The sequence below is a fragment of the Echeneis naucrates genome, chromosome 1, assembly GCF_900963305.1.
Source record: "Echeneis naucrates chromosome 1, fEcheNa1.1, whole genome shotgun sequence".
Taxonomy (NCBI): domain Eukaryota; kingdom Metazoa; phylum Chordata; class Actinopteri; order Carangiformes; family Echeneidae; genus Echeneis; species Echeneis naucrates.
The window spans coordinates 6,817,440-6,830,967 of NC_042511.1; the positions used below are offsets into that span (position 1 = coordinate 6,817,440).

A 13,528-nucleotide genomic window follows, 5' to 3' on the forward strand; every position below is an offset into this window, starting at 1 on the left:
GGTATTTGAATTTGAGTCTTGATGACAGAGACTGATGCTGATTTATACAATGCGTCACAAAAAACTGGTGCAATTTTCTATACATATAGTTAAAACATGGGTGGGACAGTGCAATGGAGGGAGGGGATCTGGAGCCCAAACTAATCATTTTAAAAAGTGGGTGGGATTTGTTCCACCCTCGTGGTGGTAGCTACGCCCCTGGTACAGTGCCGCCTCCTGCAGAAACGCGGTAAAGGGCCACAGTAACATGGATCTCGTCAGCAAACCGAGGGGCAAGTCTATCGTTTGGATGTATTTTGGCTTGAAAGCAGACGAAAAGGGACAGCCTTTGAACTCCGGCGAGGCCATTTGTCGCCTGTGTCGAAAAATAGTGCTTGCCAAAGGAGGGAACACCACCAATCTAAGAAGTCATCTGAAACGGCGACACCGAGCAGATTTTTACGAGAGCACTTCCTCCACGACCTCTGCAGCTTTGTTTGAGGCATCAGGTGATTGATTATTCAGTTTCAGGCATTTTACTGCACTACATGTCGTGCATTAAATGAATGATTTATGGCAACGGCCGCAGTTGTAACTAATATATGCATTAATCTGTGAAATGCAATTGTGCCGAGGCTCAGCTGTTCATGTGAAAAATAGCCAATGGTCTTGTGCACGCTGATCACCCCTTTCTAACACACTTTAGACCACTTGATACGGCGTAACTCGTGTAAGATACAATGATGCGATTGTCTTTTGTGCCACGTTTGAGTGTAACATCTAATCACAGCCATGCCAACATTTGTAATTTTGGTTAACTTTTGTATGCGTATTGTTATCTACGGAAGCCCTGTCTGGTCATACATATTATTCCCGAAAGGAAACTTGTTTTTCGGAAATAACGAATAACAGTCTAAATGTTATTGAATGATCCAGTGGTAAACTAATGTTGGAGGAGCAGGAGCACATTGATTGATTTATATATTCTTTCAGTAGAGGTCAGGCACAGGCTGAAACAGCTCTGAGTCTTGCTATTGACAACTTGGTGTGCAGACATAAGCCATCCATCAGTCAGCCCGGGACGGCAGCTGTTTGTTTCTTCGCAAATCAGCTCAGTGCGCATCTCTGATTATGTCGTTATTTCAGGAAACCTGTTACATTTTCCCCCAGAAAATGATCATCTCGTAAAAACGAAGCAAAATAAAATGTTTGACTGTGTAACTGTCTCGGGCTTCCGTAGATACTACTGTAAAAACACTACTGTATTTTCATGTCATAACTATGGATTCAGGTCAATTCTACATCATTCATCACAATGCCGACACCCAGGGGTGCTTCTGAGCATGCGCAACGAGAACGACAGACCCAGGTTTTACGACAGTGTCGCCCTTGCTGTTGCCATGGTGCCAATCAAACACACTTTCCCGTCGCTTGCTTTGAGAAGCTGGCGGCAACGTTTGGGAATATTTAGTCATCATATTGTTTTTTGGTTCGATCTGTTGTACATGCTAGTTCTGCTGTTGGCAAGAGAGTTTATCATGGTCAGCCGCCATCTTTGGCATTTTAAAGCCCATTTTTGTTGATAATGAAAGCATCCGAACACAGTTTGCTGTCCATCTGCTTTGTTTACATGGGCAAACATGAACGCCTGCTTTTTACATTGACAGCTGACATCGTTAACACAGACCACAGGGAGTCCAGTGATAATTTAGATTTGATTAAAAACTGAGGAGGGACTTTTTCTGAAAGAAAAGGAAGAGTGTAAGGCAAATACAATTGACTTTTTATTTTTTTTATTTTTATTTTTATTTTTTATTTTTGGGACATGCAGTGGTATCAGATCTGAACTTGAAGACAGCAGGACTGAAAGCAAGGTACAAAGAACGGATGGGGTTGGCTGTGAACTGTTTCACAAGCTGGTTGGAGTCTTGGGGCTCCAGGTGGACGTGACCACAGCGGAGAGGACTGAGCTGAAGAGACAGCTGAGGCGCTTCTATGGATCAGTTCGAAACAGCAAAGGAGAGCGCCATGTGATTGGCACTTACATTTCACTGAGAGCTGGGCTCAACTGCTATTTCAAGCAGCTTCTTGTCACCTGACCTTTCAAGCAGAGTTTGCTTTGGCCAACCAGGTGTTTTTGGGAGTGATGAAAAGCATCAGGGTGTCCGGTTGTGGCAATGTCGCACACCATCAGCTACTGTTGTCAGAAGATATATGCATCCTAACACACTTATGTGCAATGCACATTAGGTCCTCAAGGAAACTTCTGAACAAACTCTGATTTGTAAATATACATATATTTTGGCTGCAGGCCAACAGGAATCTGAATTGAAGAGATTCATTCGTCGTTTCAAAAATGTGAGAGGACTGAGATACTGTGCTTTAATTTTTGGTGATGAGACAACAATGTAAATGAATCAGAAAGACAGATGTTCTGTGTCTGAGAATTCAGGGGATGAACCCTTTCCTGTCACTTCTCTTTTAAAATACTCATCCAGTACCAACGTCCATTACTTGCAGCCTAATAAGGAGCCAGAGGATGATATGTGGTACAGCCACACCCCCCCCCCCCCCCCCCCCCCCCTCAGTTATTTGTGTTCAATGTTGGCACGCATGTGAAACGAAGCAGGAACATCTGTGATCTACACAAATCACTGCATCATAAACGCACCCTTTCACCATCTGTGTGCCACACAGTGACTGGAGGGGACTGAGATTATTACTGTCAGTGGGCCAAAGGTAGGATATGTTTATCCACCTGTTGACATCTTAATGTATGTTGTCATTTCACTTGGTCAAACTCACCAGACATCCTGCATCGTGAGCCAAAGGCAGTGGAGTGAGATATTGCCAGAGAGCTATTCAGCTGGCACAGCACGTCACAAGCCAAGAGAAGATCACTCAAGCACACACCCTGCTCCACTGCTGCTAAGGCTTAATCATTTCACTAGATACACTCCGATTGAAATGCAATGAAATTAAATGCCAAAAAAAAAAAAAAAAACCTCAAAGCTTCTGTCATTGCTATTAATAAAATGCACTATATTAACAATATAGTATAGTAAGTTGTATCCCATTGTACTGTAACAACCTCTAGAGGATTGTTACTTTTTCTTTTCAAAGAAACAGTGAAGATGCTCCATAAATGATATCCTAATAACATCATCTCATATTTGACAATTTTTATTTATTTATTTATTTTTAGGGTTGGATTTCACCCATGATGAATTCTTTGAGGATGTTCCATTTCTCCATAATGCTTCAAATCAAAACTACATCCCAGATGCCGTGTTGCCTCCTGGGGAACCCTGGCTCAATGGCAGCCCCTCCAGGGCAGTGCTGTCCCTGCCATCCTGTGTGTGCTTGTGCAGAGACAATAGCTCTGGGACGTCCAGTCCTCCATGTTTGGGTGGGGAGCAGATGGGAGAGATGAGGGTGTACGCCAAGTGTCACCTTCAGCAGGGCGTCATGTTTGGGCCCTTTGTAGGAGAAGTGTGCAGGGGACAAATGCCAGCTAATCTCAAGTATGCTTGGGCTGTAAGTACTGATTTGATGACATAAAGAGGCATTTTAAGGTCTGACAAGTGCTGTTTTAGGTCACAATTGAAATCCACTTAATTGAAACTCAAAAGCATGATGTAATGAGCGTAGAGTAACCATCAGACATTCCGTAGAAATGACCTTAAGTGTGTCTAACAAGCACTGCTTCCATGTCCAGATTAGGGATGATGCTGCGTTTGTCTACATCGATGCATCTGATGAAAACAAATCCAACTGGATGAGGTGCGTCGTTTTTACTAACTTTCATGATGTTTCCCTCTAAGTTCCCTTTTTTTTTATGTTTTTCATGCCAACGGCAGCCAAAGCCAGAGTCACTGTATTTTGGAGTTATCTCTCGGTCCTGTTGTCATGAAAATCAGTCAAGCCTTGAAGGAACTTTGGTACAAACATTCATCAGCTCAAGGATGAACTAAATAGATCTTGGTAGTCAAAGTAGCAGTGTAACAAAACAAATTTAATCAACATTTAATTTTGGCAAAACTTAAGCTTAGACTTCAACCGATTTTTATTGGTCAGGTGAAAAGACGATATTATGGTAAGATCACTGCACCTACACGAAGATGCTTGCCTGAAAAAGTTCATTTTTAAGAGAGTCCCTTCAAATTTAGTATTTGATTAGTATTAGTATTCATTTGAATTCACGGACAAAGTTTGGATATTGGTGATTGAAGGTCACCGTGATCAGGTTTGTGAACAAATTATGTTCACAAATTATGTTCTGTTGTGCCTTTACGGAATTTCTTCTAGTTTGTTTCAAATATTTGAACTCACAGACAAATATATCGATATTGGTGATTCATGGAGATCCAAACACAGTCCTTATGACATCTCAAGGGAATCCCTTTGAATTTGACTACAAATGTGGCCCAGCATCATACAACATTATAACTGCCCAAAAAGCTCTTTAGCCATAACAAGAAATTCTGTCAAATGTTTAATACTGTCTATAGCTGAAGTGGCAGCTTTATTTGACTTTGAAAGGCATTAAAACTCAGTTTTTGCGCTGTGCTTTAGGTACGTCACATACACAATGAGTGAGGAGGAACACAATCTGGTTGTCTTCCAGTTTTACCGTCACATCTACTACAGGGTTTCTCAGCCCATCCCAGAGGGAACAGAGCTCAGGGTCTGGATCGGCAAGGATTATGCCTCCCTGCTGGGCCTAGGAATGGGTGAGTTCTGTTCCATTGGGCTATTGTGATGTGAGACAATCCGATCTTCATCTACTGTTGAGTTGTGTCGATTATTCTGATGGTCTTCAAACTTAATATATGTGCTGAATGTCTTCAAATAACCAGGGTTGTTTTTTGTTGTTGTTCTTGGTGAAAACAGGAGACAATGTAAAATGTGAAGTTGGAGACAAGGAGACAGCGCTGCGCCTCTTGCAGGATATCCAGCTGGTCACCCTCCCAGAGTCTAGCAGCAATTACCTTTGGTCAGATCAAAGCCAATCACAGAGCCCCATGCCTGTTATCAGTGATGTGACAACCATGTCAAACCCAGACACAGTGAATGATCCAGGTGGGATTTCTGGCTCCAATTTCATCCCCAACACCAACTCCCTGATCTCCTTCCCATCGCCAAGCTTTCACCTGATGGAGAAGTATGATTTTGTGCCAGGAACTGAGAAACTGCTGAGCAACCCAAACACAACACAGAACAGCCCGTGGTTCTTTTTTGGGTTCGAGCCTGATCCAGTCGGTCGGCCTCTGGACCGTAACACTGCAGTGTGTAAACTGTGTGTGGAGCATGTGAGCTGTGCTGGAGGAGCAGCGGACCTCCAAAACCACCTGACCAATAAGCATCACATCAGACCACGTGATAGCAACAAGGAGCGGAGTATTCAGATAGCAGGTAACAATTGCTGCTGCTTTTCATTGCATATTTTGTTGACTATTGCTACCACAAAATAGTATTAATATTAATAATAAGGGAGGAAGGAAATGGCAACTAAGAATTTCTTTAACCCAGAATTTGCCTTTGTTATACTAAATTGCCACTGGACATCAAACACATCTGAGGCAAATAGAAATGTATTTTTTTCCCAGATATTTGGTCATTTTCCCAAGTAATTTTATTATTCAATAACAGAAAATAAATTAAAACTACGGCTGTCAAAATTGCGTTAGACAATATTCATTAATTTGCATGGTTAATTTTATTCAACTTTGAACGCTTCTGCAGCTGCCAATGACTCAATATCCCCACCCCAACAATAACGTTTCCGGCGACGCAGCGCTCTGGTGAAGTTTGTCCTAGTGGAATTGCCATAAGTCCCTCTCCGAGATGGAGGTCGCGCATGCGCAAATGGGCAGTGGAGCGATGCGGGCAGTAGTGGCAGGCGGAACCAGTTTGACAGAGATGGACTCAAAACATCTCTTCGGCCCTCTCGGTGGCAAGTTTGAGTACAAAAAAGCACAAGACGGAACAGTCGACCGACATAAAGTAGTTTGCACATTCTGCAGGAAGGAGTTTTCGTATCACCGAAGCACTTCCAGTTTAATGTACCACATCAACGCGAAGCATAAATTAATCGGGGATTCTGCAAGTATTTCGGCCACTTTCGCGTCTGGCTCGTGCCAACCCACTGTCCCGGAACTTCAGGGCATCAGTAAGTCTATCACTCAGTACGTTTACATGCATTGTAGATAACCAGAGTATCGCCTCGTTCTGATAATGACAGTTTTAAAATGCATGTAAACACCTTAATCGGATTGGAATCGGACTACCGGACTACTTATTTCTAGGTGATCAGATAGCTGCTATTAATAGCTGCTGCAATGCTCCGATTCAATCTGAGAGTGGCGTTCTGCGCATGCTCGAGACTCTCTGCCCTGGGCCGTCACCCGGAAGTAGAACAAGGCGACGTAATAAACACACCAGTGGTGGTGTTTGTAAACATGACTCTTAAAACTAATCGATACTCTTAATTTGTGTCAACACCAACATAAACAACGGGTATGAAATTACTACCCCACTATCCTCCACCTCCTTCGCCGTGTTCATCTAAAATTCACACAATTACCTAGAAGATTGAGGGGGGGAAATGGCTGTACAAAAGTTATGCAAGTTGCATCTCAAAATGCATTGTACAGTGCCCCATTAGAAAATACACATAAATGATGAAAATCCATGGACTCAATGAAACTGGAAAGAAAAAAGGATGACGATTTGGCTGGGTTTCTGTGCCTAACAGTAACTATCTTGTTGTTACAGCACATCCAATTACTGCCTTGTGGGAACAAATGTCATTTGCATTGACAATAACAAAAACAAAAGAGTGTAAGTTTGCAGAGACATGTGCTAAACAATTCGTAACAGTGGCATGGGGGTGGGTAATTGAAGGGAAATGTACTGACGCTGCATGAAACATGACAGCTGTGGCTAAATGTTGGCCATGTGAGCATATGCCTTGTATGGCTCACCTCTTACAGAGAAGACAGACTTGTGTAGAAAAAAATGTTGGCCACTTTAAACACAGTCCAGAAAATGCCTTAAGACTGGAAGCACAGCAAGCGACTCAGAGGCAGCAGAAAGAGCAGCTGATCAAGGACATGCCAACACATTGGAATTCAACACTGAAAAGGGTTTAGCTGATGAAAATAAACAAGTGAGATGGGAATTTTTTTTTCATTTGGTTGCCTAATAATTCTGCGCACCAATATTTGCCAAATAATTGTTCACACTGAGATATTCTCTTAAGAAAGACAAAACCTGACTTACTTTCTTAAATATTCAGGTTTAAGCTTCATTAACATTTTGGACTGAGCGAGGGTGCTGTAGTTGTTGAAAAATGAAACTGTCAAAAATAAAACTTACCTAATTGTGCATGCAGCATATATGCATGTGTATAAATGGAGTCTCAAGCACCAATGGAACTCTTGTTTTTTTTTTTTTTTTTTTGTTTGTTTGTTTTTTTGTTGTTGTTTTTTGTCCTTTTTGTATTATTTTCCACTAAGTAAATGTGCAGGTTTACCCAATAAACTGCAGCCCAGGTTAGCATATAGCTTGAATTTATGGTGCATCCCCTTCAGCCTTCTTGCACCGGCAAACAATATCTCTTCCCTATACCGACGTATTTTCCGAGGCAACGTAAATGCACCACCGGCGTCCTCGGGCACTGACGCAAGCACGCAGAAGTTGTAAACAACAAAGATGGCGGTAAACGAGTCCACATTGGCAACGAAGAGCTATTTAATGCGCCGACAGATACACACAGATCAAACGTGTGGCAATACTTCGGGTTTTTCAAGCGAGGAGGTCAACTTGACAAGACGCACGCAATCTGCAAACAATGCCGCGGGGCTATCAAGTCCGTTGGCAGCACGACGAACCTGACGGCACGGCGTGGACACCTCTGCGGCCGCTCCCCCCTCCTCCTCTCCGGACTCTCCCGAAACACGAGCCCCGCTGAGCGGCAGCAGAGGTGGTGACACCAACAGTAGGTCTATCGAAGGGTCATTTGGGAAGAACACGCCCCAGGCCTGCTTTAGCCTACTTTACTATACTATACTTTACGCTTTGTAGAAATGTGTCATCAAACAGGAAGCTGATATTTATTTATGTCTCACCAGGTCAACGCTTGCAGCCAGTGATGGCCAACAGTGGCCTGGTCAGCATGCTCCCTCTGGTTTTATCTACTCACGTGACTGATGCCATCACCAACTTTCTCATCATGGATCTCCAGCCCCCATCTCTGGTGGAAGGGGAAGGATTCAGACAGCTGATACACAACATCCTGCCCTCCTGCAAGGAGCTGCCATCATCTTCTCAGCTCGAGAACCTCCTGAAAGAAATCCACACAAAAGGCAAGACCAACCTTGCTCAGCTCCTGAGCAGGAAAACAGTGAGCAGAGGAACTGAGGAGATATCCGACCACACTGCTCCAATCGAGTTTGAGCCCAGGAAGCGTGGGCGCCCTCCCAGCTGTCGGAGGGAAGTTCCTCACACTGTCACTTTTAGTGTGGATGTTTGGTCCCACAACTGGCAGGGAAACACTGACAAGTACCTCACCCTCTGGGCACACTATATCGACTCTAATTTTAGCTTTCAGAACGTGGCTTTGGCAACAAAAAAACTTACAGAGAGGGGGAAAGACCCGTCCCTCCAGGCGCTGGAGGTTCAAGTGAAAGTGATGGCACAGGAGTGGGGAATCTCTCGCCCCAATCTGGTCTTATTGGGAGGAGAGGGAAGACATAAGATGAAGCACGGGTCAATAAAGACTGAGAAAGGTGGAGAGGCTGCAGGAAGTGTTGCTCACCCAAACTCTACCACATTTCTTGAGAGGGATGACTCTTTGCCACCTGAGGAGCCGCGCTTCACTGAACATGGTAACTCCAGTGATGGACAAACGTTGGTCCCATGCTTCTACAGCGCCGTGCGGCACTGCATTGAGGAAGTGATGTCACATCCTGTCATCTCCAAGACCCTCTGCCACTTCCAGGGTATTCTCTCTGTCCTGTTCCTGACATGTTCTCAAAACAGAGGCTTGCATCATGCCCAGAGTCTGGTACAGACCCTGACAAAACAAGAGGAGGCAGATCTGAAGTCATGGGCTCATAGTCACCCAATGTGGAATAAGCTCTACCAGCTGCTGAGCACTCTGATAAAACATAAGAGCTTTTTTTGTGATATAATAAGAGATATTAAAGGGGAGGGCTTGTTAAAAGAAGACATGGCTTCTGAAACCACTTCCTCTCGCAGCTGCTCTGCAAACCCTTCCAATTCATCCTCAGCAAACATCAGTATGAACTGTGAATGGAAGACCCTGGAGGAGCTGTGTTTGGTCCTTAAACCCCTGGATGTGGCCTGTCGCACCCTCGCCAAGGAGGCCTTCCCTCGCCTGTCCCTCATTAAACCCATCCTCATTGGCCTGCTCTCCCGCCACTTCGTTTCCCGGCCGGGAGAGTCGTCCTCCATCTTGAAGGAAGTCAAAGGGATGATGAGGCGGAACTTGGCAAGCTGTTACCGCAACCCCTTTGTCAACAAGGTTCTCTGTGTGGCTTGTTCCCTGGACCCCCAGTTCCATGGGCTGGGTTTCATGGAGAAGAAGGTGAAGCATGAAGTTAAAATTATGGAATCCTCCTGGTTGAATAGCTGGTGCCTAATATCACATTAAGTTTTAACCGTGTCGGTAGTTTGGCACCTATTGATGTGACTTGAGTCAAAAATGTTAAGGCTTGCTACTCATTTGTCTTATACTGATAAGACTTTGACTTGAGTCCAATGTCAAAACGTAGGAAAAAAAAAAAAAAATTATAGCCTTATAACAGCTGTACTGGAGAAGTAAATTTTTATTTGAATCATATGTTAAAATTGAATTTAATTAAGGATGCACTCTTCTCAATGACTACTGAGTGAGTATGCTTGCTGCAGTCATCAAGCACACTTGTGTTGTCCTCAGGGTCTAAAATGACCCAGCCGCAAGGAGGTGCTGTATGAAAATGAGTGGTGTCCACTAGGGATGTATATCTCCACCCCTAAGGTCGATTCCATATGCATCTCGACACACTGCCACAGATACAATATAATTGCGATACATCGAAACCCCCTGTTGATCTGATGCGATACAAATCACTCCCATTCACAATACAATGCGATTCAAAAATGACTTGATGGCGGTTTGACTTAACTATGAAGATTCAGTTTGATATGTGATCATTCGATACAGTTAGTTTGGGTTTGAGAATGTATTAGCCTAACCCATCGGGTTTCTTAACTCAATAGCACAATTCTGCTTTACTCTCTGTAACAATTTGAGGGATGTATGTACTCTCGGGTTGATAGCCCCACAGCATTGTTTGCAGATTGCATGTGTCTTGTCAAGTTGACCTCCTCACTTGAAAAACTTTAAATATTGCCATATTGTGTGTCTTCTTTGGTGCATTAAATATCTCTTCGTTGCTAATGCTCGTTTCCCGCCATCTTTGTTGTGTACAACTTCTGCGTGCTTGTATCAGTGCGCCATGGTGCATTTACGTTGCCTCGTAAAATACGTTAAGAGTAGGGAATAGATACTGGAAAACAAAACAACCGATTTAACCATGGTATTTTCCGGTGCAAAAAGGCTAAAGGAGATGCACCGTAAATTCACTCGCAAATTAAATCCGATGTGTGCAGGTGCAGTCACATCCTATATATTTGTATCGGATCACTGATGTGAATCGGTGAATCTCCTTGTCTCTAGTGTCCGCTAATGAAATTCAGTCCTGTTGAAATGTGAAAACCCAGACACTGACCAAGTGTGTGATGAATGACAGTTTGTTTCCTAAGACAAAAAATATTTGGGGTTTAAAATTCACTTAACCTTATTTTAGAGGTTTCATGAAGACGGGTAGTTTTTGACCCAGCAGTCAAGGGGAGTGTGCGTGATGTGTAGACATCAGAAGGCTTAAATAAAGCGTGTGAAGAATACTAATAATATCCTCCTCTTATTTCCTAGGAGCAGGTGTACACGTTTGATTGGCTGAAGAAAGAGGCCGTCAGGATTGTGAAGGAGGGCGGGAAGAGAGACCGAGATAATAAGAACAAGAGAAGCTCCTCCCCTGGATCCCCGGAGTCGGAGAGTGACTTCCTACGAAGGAGCAAACGGCTCAAGGAATCCCGCCCAATCAACTTTAGAGAGATCGAAGAGCAAGACGATGATAGTGATCTAGTAGAGACTGATGAGAACGAGTCAGCAGAGCCCAGATCTCAAGGCGGGCTGTCTGGTATGGAGTTCCTGCTGGGAGATTTGTTCTGCTCCTCCCCCCAGAGAAGGCCGAGCTCTGTGGAGGAGTCCATAGACATGGAGATGTCTGTCTTCAAAGCTGACAAGGGGGCCTCACTGGGAGTGGAGCCTCTGCAGTGGTGGAGGACGAAGGCAGTACAGTTTCCACTCTTGGCCACAGTGGCACGGGTCTATCTGGCTGCCCCCGCTGTGGCTGGCAATGCTGCCAAAGACTTTGTACAGGAAGGTGCGGGATCCACGTGCAGGAAAAGAGCCAACATCCCACCAGAAAGTTTGGATGCAATCCTCTTTCTGCATTATAACCACATGCCCACTACTGACACAGGCCCCACGATGCCGAAGAACGATGACAAAAACAGTTGGATCGAAAAGGTCCAGTAAACACACACACAAAACACTAATTCCTTTTTCATAAGGTCTAAAATTAACACTGTCAGCCTTTTGTGTCACACTTCTATTTATCCATATCTTAAGCTGATTATAACCATGAACCAAAGAACCAACACAAAGTCGGCCTGCTGAAAAAGACAGGTAGGCTGGTGAAGTTGGCTGCCACACACACCATAAAAAAGCACATAGGCGGAAAGTAATTCAGTTGTGGGGATTAAAAATAGTTTTTTTTATATTGGATTGGAAAATCCACTATCCACACAGTAATCCACATCATAACCACTGAACAATCGCTAAAAGATAGGAGACACCCCCCCCCCCCCCCCCAATTTACTTTCCAGGAAACTCAAGCAATGCGTCATGTGCCTTACACATTTTTTTCAATCGTCTCAGCAGATTGAAATTTTTTTTTTTTTTTTTTTGTGTGTGTGTGTGTCAAATTTTATTAAAGTACTGTGAACCTTCATAATATGACTTGACTTATGCAACATGACCTGTTATGTTGTGAATCCTAAGAAAAACTCCAAAGACTCACTTTACTCACTCACTATTAGCTCACTTTATGCTGTCAATGATCCGATTCCCTAAGAGAGAAGCTAGGAAAAACAGTTAGGTTTTAAAAAACAAAATATCACTGTCAGTAAAATGTGTCCTCATTTCAGAGTGCAGTAACAATTTACACTGCATCCTCACATACATGCAGTCTTTTTGTCTGAGTGTAACATACTAATAAAAATATCCATAAATGTTGACTTGTTTCTGGTGGAGTACTGTACTTGAGTACAGTTTTTGAGATTCTGAGAAAATAAACTTTCCGCTGATTCAGGTATGGTTTGTCTCACTTTTATCTTTTACGTTTGAGTTTTATGACACCAAAACTGATTTGTTTCAGTTCAAATGTTTGTTGTGCTTACCGCAAACAAGTTGTATCACGGTCTACAAAAACTCGCCTTCCAACCTGAAAGAGCACGTCGTGGGATGTAAAGTAGAGCTAGAGCTTGTGATGTGTCATTCGTGAATGATTTGTTCATTTTGAATTAATGTTTTGTATGACTCGGGACTAACTCATCTCAGTGTGGTGACTTGAGGCTGCCCCACAATAAGGTCACGGGTGCAGTACGCGGCCCAAACATGTCTAGGTTAATTGGTTAGTTAGTGACTCTAAATTGTCCATAGAGCAAGGGATGGACAGGGCAGCACGGAAAAAAGGAACTGAAGCGGACCCTTCCAGTGACTAGACCAGACCGCCTCCACCAACCCCCCCGTAGCAGAATCACATCAGTGTATTGTACAATGACAATAAAGCTACTTTCCTCTCCTGTGTTTCCTGAGGTGGTACTTTAATAATTAAGCATTTTTTTAAGCAAATACTTTCGTACTTACTACTTTTATTTGCATTGGAGTAATATTTGACAAGGAGTATCTGTACTTTTACTCAAATAGTGAAGTTGTGTATTCTGACCACCTCTGTTTACATCATATCATTTGAATTAAAAAAAAGTTATACAAAAGCTATCATAATCCATAAATGAACAGAAAAACACATGCACTCACAACACAACCACATACACAAACATGCTGTTAAAAGTCAAAATGAAAGTTTCCAGAGGAAACCAGAAATACTTATACCTGGTAGTGACACAGTCTGTTAAAGACAAGAAGAAAGAAAGTCTTTGAAATAGCATGCTGGAGAGCCCCAGAGAGTTATTTTTTCTTTTGATCTTTGTTATGAGTCCTTTTTTTCAAGTTATAAATTATGTATTGATTTCACATTTTATAGTTTTTACCAATTCCACTGGACAGTTGACGGTTTCTGCACTATGGCTGCATGGCTTTGGTGTGGGCTTTTTCGTCTGTCCTGGTGAGGGT

The 13,528-nt window shown here is 43.2% G+C and overlaps 1 protein-coding gene across 2 annotated transcripts; it reads left to right on the forward strand.

Moving 5' to 3' along the window:
- Positions 1 to 242: 242 nt before the first annotated feature.
- LOC115044903 (uncharacterized) lies at positions 243 to 12,915 on the forward strand. 2 transcript variants are annotated; one of them, XM_029504234.1, is made up of 7 exons: positions 243 to 488; positions 3,185 to 3,516; positions 3,698 to 3,762; positions 4,555 to 4,712; positions 4,873 to 5,394; positions 8,115 to 9,592; positions 10,982 to 12,915. In XM_029504234.1, exons 1-7 carry the CDS (start codon positions 248 to 250, stop codon positions 11,648 to 11,650), a joined length of 3,465 nt encoding a protein of 1,154 aa, XP_029360094.1. In that variant the 5' UTR covers positions 243 to 247; the 3' UTR covers positions 11,651 to 12,915. The 2 variants fall into 2 exon arrangements, with proteins under 2 accessions (XP_029360094.1, XP_029360102.1); XM_029504242.1 differs by having other exon boundaries at positions 10,988 to 12,915.
- The last annotated feature ends 613 nt before the right edge of the window (positions 12,916 to 13,528 follow it).

Coding starts and splice junctions, on each gene's coding strand:
- LOC115044903 (XM_029504234.1), top strand. CDS start 248: ATGGATCTCGTCAGCAAACCGAGGGGCAAGTCTATCGTTTGGATGTAT. Junction 489..3,184: donor AGCTTTGTTTGAGGCATCAG/GTGATTGATTAT, acceptor ATTTATTTTTAG/GGTTGGATTTCACCCATGAT. Junction 9,593..10,981: donor TGGGTTTCATGGAGAAGAAG/GTGAAGCATGAA, acceptor CTTATTTCCTAG/GAGCAGGTGTACACGTTTGA.